This window comes from Carettochelys insculpta, chromosome 11, assembly GCF_033958435.1.
Source record: "Carettochelys insculpta isolate YL-2023 chromosome 11, ASM3395843v1, whole genome shotgun sequence".
Classification (NCBI taxonomy): Eukaryota; Metazoa; Chordata; order Testudines; family Carettochelyidae; genus Carettochelys; species Carettochelys insculpta.
The window spans coordinates 21706733-21722078 of record NC_134147.1 but is presented as its reverse complement, the minus strand read 5'-3'; the positions used below and the strand labels follow the sequence as shown (position 1 = coordinate 21722078).

Below are 15346 nucleotides of genomic sequence, written 5' to 3'. Positions count from 1 at the left end.
AGCACTTGGTCGTATACCATACTTTATTTTACATAATTTCCAGTCTTCATTAAAGTACATTACACTATCAAGGTATTGTAATGGGATAACAGCCACTTGAGTCCTTGTTGAATAAGTTGGGAATTTTGTCTTGGCAATGAAGATTGTTCTAACTTTTCAGTAGCCTTGGAAAACATTTTATCTACTGAGATAGTGAAAACAACGTGTATCTGAAACTTGTATACAGCAGACTAATCGTTTTTCTCATTTCTGCTCAGTACTTGTAAACTATTAAAAAAAAAAAAAGTCCAAATTTTTTTGTACTTCTGTCAGACACTGATACCTGAGAGCTTTTTACTGGCTCCTGTGCAGCAAGAAATGTATGCTGCCTACAGGACACAGCTATACTCCAGCATGTACTAAAGCAGGGTCGGCAACCCAAATAGCAGAAAGAGACATTCTTTTCAAATTCAGTAAAAAAATCAACAATTCAAGAGCTGCAAGACATGTGGATAAGACTTTATTAGCAACACTGTCAAAACACAGATGCAGTATCGTATCCCACAATGCATTACACATATTAAAGGGAGAGTTATCCAATGTTTTTGAGATCACATTTTTGCTATTTAGATATGAATTGTTCATTATTGGGCTTTTAGATGTTCACCATTTATTGAAAATTATCAGGAGGTGTTTTTTTTTTTTCTTTTAATCTTGCAATTACAGCATCAGAAGCTACAAAAAAGTCCTTAAAGAGTTGCACCTAGCTCCAAAGAGCCACAGGTTGCACACCCTTGCACTAAGGAGTTTGCCATTGGTGAATTGGAACATGGATTTTAAGTGGGAGGGTGTGAATTCCTCCTTTTAATCACCCAAGGGATCAATAGAAGTTGGAATGCATAATGCTCATCTTTTCATTACATAAGGAAGCAAGACTAGTGACGTTTTGCCAAGGCTTATGTTCTTCTCTCTCTACTGTTAAGCAGACAAGGTTACAATTGTATGGAACTCTATTTAATTCATATTATAAAATTTTAGGTCTTGTTTAGATTAAATAGGTACATGAACAATGGAATGTTAGTGTAGTTTTTGTGAAGCGAATCCTGTTTGATCTGTTTAACTGGTCTTTGCTGACACAGAGGGTATGTCTACACATCTCCAGTTGCGGTAAAGACATATTCTTTATGTGAAATTCACATGTTTAATAATGAAACTGTGTTACTAGTTGTGGGGCTGAGTCTAATAAGGGTTCAAGGTATACCAGTGGGGGTTCTATGCATGGAATAACTGCTGATCCAGGCCCACAGATGTAGAATATCGAGAATGTGATAATTTCTATCCTGGTATACATTTTCATTTTTATTTGCTTGGTGCAAATGGATGGTGCAGTACCTGTAAACAATGGCATAATAGTGAAGTCCTTACTCAGTTAGTGCACCCATTGATTTTAGCACTTTTAGTACTGTGAGACTAAAAGCTTTAAGTCATTTTTGTTTTATTTTAAATGCAGGTATTGAAGATAAGGAAAACTGGCATGGTAAGCCCCTTCCAAAAAGCATGTCTGAACAAATCATTCAAGAAATTGATGACAAAATCCAGAGCAAGAAAAAGCTTTCTCCAGCTCTTCCAGAAGAGGATGCCCCAGTAGTAAATATTAGAAACATTAAGATGCCTTCTCCTCCAAATTACAAACTAGGAGAGAAGGTACCATGCTGTCTGCTTACATTTACCTGTTTTAGGGATGAGAGGGAAGGAAATATGCCATCCGGGAAGGTGCTTACTTGTATTTTGCATTCTGTTGAGTGACTTACTTACCGAATGAACAACGATGAATTCTGTGTGTTACTCTAGATGAGTGGTGGGCAACTACTGTGCATAGGCAATGTGTGGCCAGTTTGGGTTCTGTGTGTGGCCTGTAAGACATTTTGTTTACCATTGCTCACATGCATGGTTGCCAGATTCTGAAATCAGGAGCATGCTAATTGCAAATAACATTGACTGAGAAATGTGCACTCCTTCTGCATCCAGTTAAAACATCGCTATTGTTTAGTTGTCACACACTGCAAATTCTAGGTGTACAAGTGCAGTAGTCAAATTATTTTAGTTACAACAACCTTGTGGCCCACTGAGATGAAGGAGGGCCCACTCTATAGCCTAGGTTTCCCATTGCTACCCTAGACCATGTATAAATAAAAACAAATAGTTCTTTTTTTATGTGGTTTCCAGTGGTTATCATATTTGACCTTTCAAAAAGAGGACACCCTAAGCGGAAGTGTGTCCATATTAACATCTACCAACTCCTTGTATAACATGTAATACAACTTGAATTCGTAGATACTGGTACAGATGCAGTCCCTCTCAGGGGTGTCCTCTTTTTTTATATGGTGACCCTAGTTTCCTTAACCTGTCTACCATAGGTGTTCCCCATTCATTTCTTTTTTTTCTGCTGCTTCTTCGCCTCCACACCTGTTCCTGGTGCTGGGGGATAATGTGTGTAAATGGGTAGTCTTTGTACATAGAAAAAGCTAAATCAAGTTCCTCTTATTCACATGATCATATTTTCCTCTCTTGTACACCTGTGCAGTTATGTGATGGAGCAAGTGGAAGCAAAATTGAATCCATCGAGTTAAAAGGGACTAGCTGTCTGAATATAAGGGCTTGACTCGATTTCCAATATGGTCATTGGAAGGAACTCACTGGTTGTAGCGCACCTTTTAATATTGGTGTGAATTTGTCATAAATTGTCTGCACTGTTTAAGAAATTGCTGTGTATCCTGCTTCAAGGAAAAGAATAGTGTGAGAGTCACCTATAGCAATTCTTCAATGAGATTTGAAAACATCAGTGTGTGACAGTCACTTATGTGGAAGAATATATGTTCAAATTTCATAGAGTGTCTGGTCTTATTGAAGTGTGCAGACAAAAATTAATGAGTGGAGAATAAAGCTGTTTGTTGAATATTTATACTGCATATAATTTTGTTGTAAATTTTCAAAGAAAATTATCTGAACGGCCATACAGTTTTATGACTCAACAGGGGGTAGAAGATGTCTGGGTATAAAGAAATCATGTCTGGGTGTAAAGAAAAGCAAGTATATATGTGTTCTGTTTAGACTAAATAGACCTGATGTAATATTATTTTATATTTTTCCTACTATTTTCTGATTTCTTTTTATTACATTTCTCATATATATCTAGATAAAGTTGATAGTTAATAAAATATTTTAACATACCTAAAACAAACAAAACCTCATTCAAAACCTAACAGCAGCACTGGCTTATTTTGCTGTATACAGATTGCTACACGCAAAGCTTATGGCCTTGCACTTGCAAAACTGGGCCATGCCAATGATCGAGTAATTGCTTTGGATGGAGACACAAAGAATTCTACCTTCTCTGAACTGTTTAAAAAAGAACACCCTAGCCGCTTCATTGAATGCTACATTGCTGAACAGAACATGGTAACTAGTTCCTTTGCTCTATGAAATACTGTGTACTCTTCTGAAGATGAGACAACAAATAATTTTGTCCTGATCGCAGATGTTTTAGCATTTGATTTTTAGATGCCTATCCATTGTAATTTGATTTGCCTTCTGTTTAGAAAGAAACTACATCTCAGGAATAATTGCACAATGGAAACGCTTCTTCAATATATTTTTTTAAAAAATCACAGTTTTGGCATCTTAGCAGAACAGAGATGCAAACAGCTTGTCATGCTGTAACATTCTATTTCCAGTCAGAAGAGAGAAATATGTCTCTTTGAACTGACTCCCCACAATTTGCAGTACAATAATAGCTGTAAAAATTTGAGGACAGAGGGAGAAAATTAGGCAATATTGTCTGTCTGGTTTTTTGTAATGATATCATTAAAAATCTGTTATGTCATAGAATAATACAATAGTCTTTTGGCCAAATTCTGACACCTTTGAAACCTTACAGAAGCAAATGGAACAACCTTCGTGTAAGTGAGAGCAGAATTTAGCCACTGGTTTTAGTAACTTGCAAACTAAGAATCACAAGTTCTCTTCTCTCGTTTCTTGTCAGTATACTTCCAGTGACTTCTGTGAAGTTAGTCCTGATATATGTTAGTGTGAGTGAGAGAAAAACAGCTCAGAAAAACAAGCAGAATAATAACTCTGATAATGAAATAAAAAATACTTGGTAAATGTATCAAGGGATTCTAGTGAAAACCTGACATAGGTCTTTGTTGTGCTCTCATCTGCACCCTGAAGCACCATTGTGGTAGACATTAGTTCAAACCAAAGGACAAGTCTGTCCACAACTATTAATTTTATCCCTCTCCACAAATTGGAGTTAGTAAAATCCGCAGATTGAAAGTGCACAGCCTTCAGTTACAGAAAAGGAAAAGATAAGAGGGACTCAAGTCCAAGAGTCCTTAGAATGGCTGCCTGGGGATAGGTGAGGGAAAAAATGCTAATGCTATACAATCGATCAATAATGATTAAGAAATAGAATGAACGCTATTCAGGTTTCCAGAGCACAATGATTAGATGGAAAAAATTCCCTTTGCTTTCCTGAAGTGAAGATCCAATTAATAAGGACAAAATGTTAAATTTGTGAAAGAGAGAGATTTTAAGTAGTAATTTCTGGAGGTCTTCATCACAAGAATTAAATATCATCACAGTGAAGACTCTCACAGACCACTTTGTACCCTTTCTTGCGCCTTCCCTGTTAATTAACTTCCTTCATCTTTCTCTTCCCAGGTGAGCATTGCAGTTGGCTGCAGCACTCGTGACAGGACTGTTGCTTTCGCAAGTGCATTTGCCACGTTTTTCACCAGGGCTTTTGATCAGATCCGTATGGCTGCCATTTCTGAGAGTAACATCAATCTCTGTGGCTCTCACTGTGGGGTTTCTATTGGTAAGTGCAAACTAAAGTTATTTGCCAGAAATTTGTCAGTCACTTGCTAGATGAATGTTCCCATCTCTGTTACTGATTTGCCTGGTGATTTTGATAGTCACTTTGCGTCTCTGCCTTATTTTCCCTATCCCTGAAACAAGAGAATAATTATATCAACTTTTGTATAGTGCCTTGAGTTCTTTGAATGAAATGTACTATGTGCATCGTAGATATTAATGTGCTTTTATTAGGGAGGTGAGACTTGCTATTTAAGTGTACCCATTTGATGTAATTATTTTATTTACCACGGTAATTATTTCTTATTGTAGTAGTAAATACATTTTTAAATGCCAAACTTACAGATAACTTAGAAAACTAGAATCTGTGAAATAGGTGCACAGTGCAGGAATTTGCAGTACCCCTTCCAATTTTTGCTTACCTCCAAAATTGTTCAATAAATGTCTGTTCGTACTGGAGGGAGGAGAGGGAGAGGAGCATAAAGATCCCAAAATAAAAAACAGGAGCAGATTTTCATATTCAGTATGTATTTATCTGTATTTGTGTGTGTGTGTTTGTGTATTCCTAAATGTATGTGAATAAGCTATGCTAATGTATAAATTCTGTGGTATGATGACACCCCCATTCAGGAATTATACTATTTTAACTATACCACAAGCCAGTGTAATTAAAACATTAAAAAACTTTCTGTAGACAAGCCTGAAGATAGAACCTTGCCCCTAGCTGAGTTGGCAAGTTGTGTAATATTCATAACAAGCACTGAGGCTTTGTCTACATTGGCAGCTGAGTGACAAAGCTTTTCTCTTTCGCTGGCACTTTTTAAAAGGAAAAAAAAATCAGCCAAAATTCTGGATGACAAAAGCTTTCTGCAGCAAGTGCTAGTGTGAACTGCTTTATGGGAAGAAGTGCGCTGTTCTGTGGACAAATGATGTAGTAAATGCTGCTCATACAGGCCACATCTACACAGGCAGCTTCTATGGACAAAACTGGGCTTTTGCTGACAAAACTCAATGTCTACACAGTTAAAATGTTCTGTCGAGAGTTTGTCAACAAAACTCAGCTGTTTAATCACCAGCATTGTCCCTCTTCCTGATCAGGTATAACACCTCTATCAACAGTGTTTTGTTGACAGAATGCCCATGTAGACACCTCTGTAGACAGAGAGGGCTTCTGGTTCCCTGGGCAGCCTTGTTTGCGGAGTTTCTAGTCAACCATCCTGTCGAAAGAGGGGAGGGCTGTCTGGCTGCTCTCTGCCAAAAGAGTGGCTTGCTCTTTCAATCTGCTTTTGTGTGTGGACGCTGTCTCTCGACAGAGGTACTGCCAAGGCTCCTCTATCCACAGGGACCTGTGTCAACAGAGGCTGCCCATGTAGATGTGGCCAGGAGGTGCAAGTTTTTGTCGACAAAAATGCTGACCTGGGTTTTACTCCTTTTTCACTTTTGCTCTGGTTCAGACTTTTTTCATTGACCTTTTTAGTATCCAGGGTTTGGTGATACTTTTTTTCCTTTGTAACAGAGAGATAGCCGTGTTTAATCTGTATTCTATCAAAACAAAAAAACAGTCATGTAGCACTTTAAAGACTAACAAAATAATTTATTAGGTAATGAGCTTTCGTGGGACAGACCCACTTCTTCAGATCTGAAGAAGTGGGTCTGTCCCATGAAAGCTCATTACCTAATAAATAATTTTGCTAGTCTTTAAAGTGCTACATGACTTTTTTTTTTTTCCCCCTTTGTTTCTTGTTCCTTATGGATTTTTGGGCGTCTCTTACAAAAACACACTCTCCTTTCTTGTCAACTCTCTTGAAACCTCTTTTTAAACAGATAGCGGGTTTATACATATGGGCTTTGCTGCTGCTTGTCTTTTGCCTTTGCAGTGACACCATTGGTTTCAGGTATCTTTGCAGGGTTAGTCTGAGAGAGTGCCACCTTCAGAGCCGTATTATATAAGGGCATTTTGTGGGGATTTCTTTTTAATTGTGATGACTTATGGCATACAGAATACTTTTGTGTGTTGTCTTTTTTTTTTTTTTGACCTGCAGTGTATGCCATAAGATAATTGAACAGTTAAATGAACATATGTGCACTTTTCATTGCTCTTTCATGAGTATTTACAATATATATCTCCTCATTTAGTCTTTTAAACAAACATAAAGATCTGAAAGTAATTGTATCAGTTGATGTATTAACTGTTGATCAACTATAACTTATTCTCTTTGCATGTTTTTAATGCAAATCCAGAATAATATCATAAACGTGAACACAACTTTAGCTCACAAAACTTCATTGCTGAACTTCAAATCTGGATGTAGTTTGACGTCTTGTACCTCTTGTTTTTTCTTTACACTTCCTGCTTTAGTTGCTTCTTTTATTGTTTTGTTGTTTTTTATTTTTACTTTTTTTTCTTTATAATGCTAGTTCTTTCTTTTTAGTTTCCTTTTGTCCTTTTTACTTCTTATATGGTTCCAAATTTAAAGAGAAGATGATACTTTTCTGATTCAGGTAGAAGTGCATGTCCTTTGTGTGCCCGATTATATAAATTACATTTGTTTGCTCTTCTGTCCTGAAATGAGTCCCCAGAGCAAATACGCATTCCGTTTTTTGTTCTCTTAGGTGAAGATGGGCCTTCTCAGATGGGGCTGGAAGATCTGTGCATGTTTCGTGCTGTTCCTAATTCAACTGTGTTTTACCCAAGTGATGCTGTATCCACTGAAAAAGCAGTAGAAATAGCTGCCAACACTAAGGTTTCTGCCTAGTATTTCTGAATTGGAAAATATATTTTAAATGTATTGTCTGTAAGTGTTGGAAATTGTTTTTAACTAGCCCATCTTTGATATGCCTCAATTTTCTTGTGGCAAGACATCTCCTTCGTTTAGTGAATCCTAGCAATATGTCTACACTCGAGTTGCAGATGTGGTTTCCCACTTGAGCAGACACTGCCATGCTGTCTGGAGTGGTTCATGACTGGGAGTGCCGACCTCAGAGCAGACTGTCAAAAGGCAGGGCAGACATCGCAAACGGGTGGTATGTTCTGTCGTTAGATTCTGTCACCGCAGTAACAAATCTAAACTCCTGGATCATTGTTGTAGTCCTACTATGGATTCACAGGCGGTCCCCATGGACCTGCCAATCTATATTGCCACCCAGGCAAGCTGGACTTAATGATATATAGTCACTTACAGCAAAAATCACAAAATAGTCAGGTTTTTACAGTCCAAAATACCAGTTATTGACCCCAGATCAACTTGTTCCTTAGATTTTGCACCAGAGACAAGGCTGGTATTCAAAGTCAGCTAAAGATTTATTAACTCAGAAAAAAGTATGAGAGAGTTATAGATTAAAGCAAACAAGTGTATATACACAAATGAGTTTGAAGTTGTGATTCAAAAGGTGACAGAGTTGTAGTAATCAGTCAGTTCAGAATTATTTTCAGTGCTAATCCATGCCAAACAGCTTGGGAATATCTCTGCGTGTGTTCAGGAAATTTTGTCCCTCAGAATCAGACAGCATAAAATATTCAGTTTTTCCTTGTCATGGATTTGTGTCCTCTCCTCTCCCGAATCCAAGCAAATGAGATGAGTTCACATACAGGTCTCCCCTTCCTGGAGGGAGTTAGGAATACAGTCGACAGGGCTCTTTTTATGCTACATAATACTCCATTTGCCTTCAGTGGGCCATCTTGTATGCAGGATGAGTCTGTCACCTTAATTTAATTGTTCTTTTCCATTTGGTGAGTTACACAATCACAGAAATTTACAGTTCAAACACTTAGTATAATTTATAGCATTGGCCGTGGAGGATGTAAGTGAGATCAGTATATGCAGCAACCTACAAGCACTTTGTGAAGTCTTAATATGAAATACATTCTTGTCAGTATAATGTCTAATATCAATTTTGATAATGCTAACATGCAAGGAAGCACAGCTGGATATGCAAATGTTCAGTGAGACCTGGAGCTTTGGCATGAGCTGGCACCTGTACCAGTGCTAGCTCTAACTGAGCTAACAGACTAAAAATAGAAGCAAAGCATAGAAGCATGGTGGCTCCAGCAGCAGGATGGCTTAGCCACTTCAAGTACGTGCGTAGGATTTCAGACATGATTGTATTCAGGGCAGCTAGTCTGTCCTATTGTTTGCACTTCTGTGTCTGCATTTCATTTTTAGTACTCTAGCACACACTGGTCTGAGTGTTCAAATGACAGATGTTCTTTTTGCAGGGGCATGTTAATGTAAGTGGTTATAGAGTGATTATGCACTGGGTCTAAATCACTTCAGAAAAGGTGGGGAGCATTATGTCCTAACACTTGTTCTGGTATGAGTGGGTGAACTTATTGTGATATTCTGGGGGGACTATATTCAGCCTGGTGTGGCCGGAGGGCATTGGGGATGAAATGGACAAAAATTAAAGCACACTGAACAGTTTCTCAGATGGTGTCAATCACTGTAGCTCCCTTAGACCTCTGCTGACTTATCTAGACATTTTTCTTTCAGTCTTCTGTTAGTGAGGAAGCACTTGTGGTTAAGAGAGTGCCTGTAACTCGAGACAGCTAAATTCTATTGGTGGTGCTGCCACAGACTTCTTGTGTTATCTTGGGCCAGCCACTTAACTATTTGGTATTCCATTGCCCATCTCTCAGTGGGGATTGGATGATAATTTCATTACTGTTCCTGCTTATGCCAGATGGTTGTTGACTAAAATCGGTCATTGTCTCCATAGATTGCTGGCAACAAAGGGTTGGATTCTGCACTCCCTGAAATTCTGTTGATTTAGAAAAGTTTTGGCTCACCAAAGGTGGAATAATCTTTAGCCACTGCTGCTGTGCCTCTCCTAATGCTGCCTTACCCAAGGCAGTGTTAAGATATTGGTGTGTCAGACATGCCCAATAGGAAAAGAGATGCAAAACGTGGATCAGGAGAGCAAGAGCAAGGGGAAAGATGGATGGAATATAGTAGAGATTTGTTGGAAAAAAAAATGGTACTTCTTTATAAGAGCATACAAGCATAAACTGAAAGACTGAGCACTTCTTCACTTTCAGCTGAGGCTTTCCTCTTTTGCTTAGTTGGTTTTGACCCTCAAGCTGCTAGACTGAGCAGAGATATCAGCTTCTGTAGCTGTATGGTAAGATTTTAAACTCTAATTAGGCCAGGTTGGATTTTCATTTCCTGAAGCAAAAACTGGCTGTTAAATTGTTTCTGCACTGTGAAAGAGGTTACCTGTGCAGCAATGAGTGAGAGTAGTGGTAATTGAAAAGTACTCATGATGTATTTAGGGAGAACTCTTGGGCAAGGAAAGATCACTCAATAAAAGCTCTGATAATACAGAGGGATGACACCATTGCCAAGTGGAATGAAAAAATCAATTTCTGGAAAGTTTGTTTTATGTGTATAAAAAAATTGGACTGTCTTAGCTTCACCTGTTTGTGTAACTTCAGGCTGTGTTCCTTTTGGAAACAGGGCGTTTGTTTCATAAGAACCAGTCGTCCTGAAAATTATGTTCTCTATGGCAACAGTGAGGACTTCCATATTGGACAGGCCAAGGTATGTATTGTTTAGAGAACTGTGGCATCCTTCTCGCAAATCTCTTCTTCTCCAGGATATTCTGACTCTACTTAGTATGCAAAGAAAACTAAAGGAATCTTAGTCAAACAACCATCAACAATATTTATCATAAAAAGGAGACTTAAAAAAATATAGTTCCCATTTGCTTTTTCCTCTTAGGTGGTGATGAAGAGTAAAGATGACCAGGTCACAGTTATTGGAGCAGGAGTGACTCTGCATGAGGCATTAGCTGCAGCAGAGCAGCTGAAGAAAGGTGAATGGAGATTGCTCATTTGTAACTAGATCTAAATAAGTCAGTACCAGCCAGCCTGATTCCTGGATGGCGGAGCCTTCTGTATTGATATGTCAACTCTGCTAATCAGAAACTCGTTTAAATATAAAAAGATGTTTTAGAAATTCTGATCTCCTGTTAACTGAAATACACAGTATTGTATCCCATCCTGTAGATCTTCACTCTTGTAAATAATCCTGTTTACAATAGTGGGGCTCCTAGCACAAGTAACTATTGCTTGTAGTATAACCAGTCAGAATACACCAAAACAGCATAGCGTGGCACACAGGCTGGCTGTCAGTGAACTGTGATGGCAACAAGTACCCAAAATGAAAAACCTGCCTTGCGTTGCAAGTGTAACCTTTCTCTGAAATATTTTTAATATTATCATTTACACTTAACATTTTGCATTTTCTCACATGAGCTTGTGATTATTCCTTGTATGTTGTTTGTTTGAAAATGGATTAATACACTGCAGGAAGGCAAAGCTTTTCTAGGCTGTCTGAACCAGTTGGCTAAGTACTATTTTGTGGTGTTACTGTGTGCAGAATATGCTGAACCGTATATAAGGTAGTGATTAATTGTGTCCACACACTTAGCTCTGTTTTAGTTAACAGGCGTACTGAATAACACATCTGATCTGTTTGTTTGAAATGTTCTGCGGCATACGTTACTATAATAGGACTAAGATAATTTTAATAGGACTTTGGTTGACAATGCTGCTTTTAGGTATGTTTCATTGGTAACTTGATTTTGATCAGTGCCTCAGCATTTAAATAGAAACAGCAAGTCATAACTCTTTGACAATGTTCTGGTCCACTGACAGCTCTTGGAGTAAACAAAAATGCTTCAGTGGAAAAATAGGAGAATGTGACCCACAAAATCCACCTCTTAATTCAGTAGCCTTATGCCCAAGAATAGATTACAAGATATTAAGAGTGTAATACAATTAATGCTTCAGAGGGCTTAGTGGAAAGTTCTGCAGACTGTGCCTGGGTGGACACGGATTCTGCCATGACCTTGAGCTGCTTACGGCATTTTGTCAGTTCGATTCTTAGGGCCAGATTCTTCTTTGTGCTCTAACTGCTTTGCATGTCATCACAAATCCTGATATCAGTATAACAAGCCACAAAGGGGTCGTCCCAATGTAAGGGCATCCTCTCATGGCGTAGAACTGATATAGCAGCTCCTAGCCCATCCCCTATCTGTTAGCATAGTGTTGCAGAGGTTTCTTTGGGCCTCAGTGTTCCTGGGGTGTTGTATTGGCCCCTTACATTATTGATAGGCGATATGAGTTAGACCAGACCTCGGGCTGCTCTGGCGTATGTGAGAGCTAGCTCCACATGCAGTCAGCTCAAGAATGAGGAGAAGTTAAGGTAGTTTAAAGCCATTTTGTACATGCCATTGAATTGTGCTGTGCTTTAGCGCAGTGATTCTCAGACAGAGCCATGAGCAGATTTCAGGGGGTCTGCCAAGCAGGGCAGAAAGCTGAATCCCCAGTGCATGGGGCACCTGAAACTGAAGGCTGAGTGACATAGCTTTGCAAGGGCCCCTGTGGTGTGGAGCCCCAGGCAGTTGTCCTGCTTGCTACCCCATAGTGCCCACCCTGGCTTTTGCAAGCAGAGAACCAGTTGCGGCACAGCTGGGCCTTGGAGTATGTTGTAGGGTCCTTGGAAATAAAAAGGTTGAGAACCCCTTACCAGACAAGGTGGGCCTCAGACTCCGAGATGATGGCAGAGTAAACTCCGATTGCTTTGTCAGCCAGAGGAAAAGTTGTGATTGTGGCTAGTGGCATTAAGACTGTGTGCAAGTAGCCCATGACCTGCAATATAGGCTGTGTGAAAAGCTTTCAGTCTGGCTCTAGCTAACTGTACTGGGAGCTGGAGCCATCTCCAGAGACTGAGGGAATGGGTAGGGAACCTGCATGACTGAGAAGTTTGAAAATAAAGAATGATACTCTGGAAACCATTAGAGCTAATTTTTCAGTAACTACACAAGAACCTCTGAAGGGTTCCCAGTGCATTTCTCACAGAAGTTTTAACTCTCACATTCTCTTAAGCCACATACCATATTGTACAATAACTTTACAATTTCACTTTTGCAGAAAAAATCTACATCCGAGTGATTGATCCATTCACCATAAAACCCCTGGATAAGATGACCATACTTGAAAGTGCAAGAGCAACCAATGGCAGAATTATCACTGTGGAAGACCATTATCCTGAAGGTAAACTAAGTTCAGCTGGTGATAGCCCACCAAGCTGGTGTGTGAAGCCAACAGTCTCTTCTTGGAGTCTCAAATATTATGGCTGATCACAAGGTTTTCTTTAAAAGTGTCCAGCAAATTCCTTGCAAATTTAACCTCAACAATGGAAACTGATCAGGAGGGGTGAAAGTCTCTAGTTTTTTCTAGAAGTAATGGGTTAATTAGAAGATCCCTAGTTACCATGTCCTTTTGGGTTCTCCTTTGAACATGGATTGGTGAAATCTTGATCCTCTTGCTCATGCCATAAATTCCAGAGTTGGTGGGGAGATTATGAACTTAATGGCGATTGCCTCTCCACACTGGCCAGCAGAGAGAGTATGCAGCTGCCAGCGTGCCAAAAGATAAATGGAGACCCACTGGTCTGTGCATTTGCTGGCCATTCCCTGAGTCACTGGGCTCAATTCTGGATTGCTTGGCATACATCCATCATCCTCTCTTCATTCCACAATTTGTGCAGCAGTGGTTTGCTGGCCTGTTGCATCTGCTCTTGCTGCTGTGGGGTACTTGGAGAGCATCCTGAGTGTAAAAAGAAGGCACACGGGTCATACTCGGGGCCTGTGGCAAGTATCTCCTGTCCGCACAAATCTTCAGTGGCTCCCTGTGAAAAAGTGTTCTGGAGGCTCAGCCTTCACATTATGCAGACGAGAGTTTCCAGGACCCATGTGTCAGGTTTGTGCTGCTTGAGAGGGAAGCATTAAAAGGAAAACTAGGAGATGAAGTACCTCATAATTAGCTTTTGTTACCCTGAGTTTGTCCTAGGCTGATGTTTGTGGTCAGTGTTTTAGCAAAAGTGAGACAGTATGATTGTAAATATGGATCAAGAGATGCATCGTTGTGCCAGGACACCAATGCTGGCAGTTTGGTTGAGCCACATGCTTTTTTGCACTTCCTCTTAATGCTAGCTAGATGTTCTTACTCAAATTCTGCATAACTAGACAATTGCCTTGGTAGTGTGAAATTCCCTCATGGGTAGTTACACGGGCCCACCTGCTTACATAAAGAATAGTAGCCAAAGTGTATCAAGCTTATTGTGTCTGCCTCATCCAGACCACCTCCTGCTGCTGTTCCTGGTGCCTGGCTCCCTCTTGCACCTCCTTCCCTGCAGAGTGCAGTGACTCAGCACCAGCTTTACAAAGATGTTTAGCAGAGGTGCAAAAAGTACCCGAAAAGTTTGCGAGTAAAAGTGCAGCTGCTTTCGCTTCTGGGTACTTTAGTATAATAAAGATATGGTTTGTGTGCATGTGTACTTTTACTCAGGTAGTTTTCCAGAGGGACACCAGTGACTTGTACTTAAGAATATTCCCCCAGTCCTTCCAGGCAGCTGCACTTTTACTCAAATAACTTTGAATACTTTTTCCACCTCTGATATTTGGGCTCTACAGATAGACAGCTAGTAGACTTTACAAAATGGCTGAAGTGGCATGCCTAAACCCCCTCCGACTAACTGGGGAGTTAGGACTCTAGTTCAGGTGCTTTTGTATATTCCACTTTACACCTTTTGAAAAATTTAAAATTATTTGCCCAGGTCACAGAAAATCTGTGGTGAAATGGGGAACTGAACCTGGTTAGCCTAAGTGCTGGCTAGCACTCTAACCACTGGACCATCCAGCTTCCAAATTTGTATTTTAATTGGTGCATGAAGTTACTTCTGCAAAAATAGACTATTAACCTAGACACACTGAATTTCATGTATGTTACTGTGTTCTTCCTAGGTGGGATTGGAGAAGCGGTGTCAGGCGCTCTAGTTGGAGAGCCTGGTGTCACAGTCACTCGCTTGGCTGTATCCCATGTGCCAAGAAGTGGGAAACCAGCTGAGCTCCTTAAGATGTTTGGCATTGATAAAGATGCCATTGTGCAGGCTGTTAGAGCAGCAGTTTCCAAATCACAAAATGCGGAGTAGATTGAAGCATCACACATTGTGTTGCCTGGGACCAATGTTCAAAACTATACTGTAACTTGGAGAGAAGGTTCTTAAAATGTATTCCCAGCACATCTAATAAAAATACAAGATGTAAACAAAACAGTGTGTTAAGCCATTTTACTTTTAGGAGATTTTATGTAGCGTAGTGGTGTATGAGTATAAACTGTGTAGTACCTTTCTGGTCGCTTCAGACCAGTTTGGAATGTCAGTCTTTTGGGAGACTAACAAAATGATTTATTTGGTAATGAGCTTTGGTGAGACAGATCCACTTCTTCAGATCAGTCTTTGATCAAGTGAGTCTGTCCCATGAAAACTCGTCTCTGAATAAATCATTTTGTTAGTCTTTAAAGTGCTACATTTCTGCTGCTTTGTTTTGTTGGAGTACAGACTAACATGGCTACCTTTCTGTTACTAGTCTTTTGGGAGGTGGAACTCCATTTATCTCTCACCTGTTTTTCATATTTAATTGCCATATT

At 39.6% G+C, this 15346-nt stretch overlaps 1 protein-coding gene across 3 annotated transcripts in view; it reads left to right on the top strand.

Annotated features, from left to right (window-relative positions):
* TKT (transketolase) overlaps nt 1–14982 on the top strand; it is a 36860-nt gene extending 21878 nt beyond the window's left edge. For all 3 annotated transcript variants that reach the window (XM_075005218.1, XM_075005219.1, XM_075005220.1), the window contains 8 exons: nt 1490–1683; nt 3274–3438; nt 4702–4858; nt 7468–7598; nt 10308–10391; nt 10572–10665; nt 12788–12910; nt 14662–14982. In XM_075005218.1, coding sequence (XP_074861319.1) covers nt 1490–1683; nt 3274–3438; nt 4702–4858; nt 7468–7598; nt 10308–10391; nt 10572–10665; nt 12788–12910; nt 14662–14849 — 1136 coding nt within the window. In that variant the 3' untranslated portion in view covers nt 14850–14982. The remainder of the gene's footprint in view (nt 1–1489; nt 1684–3273; nt 3439–4701; nt 4859–7467; nt 7599–10307; nt 10392–10571; nt 10666–12787; nt 12911–14661) is intronic.
* The last annotated feature ends 364 nt before the right edge of the window (nt 14983–15346 follow it).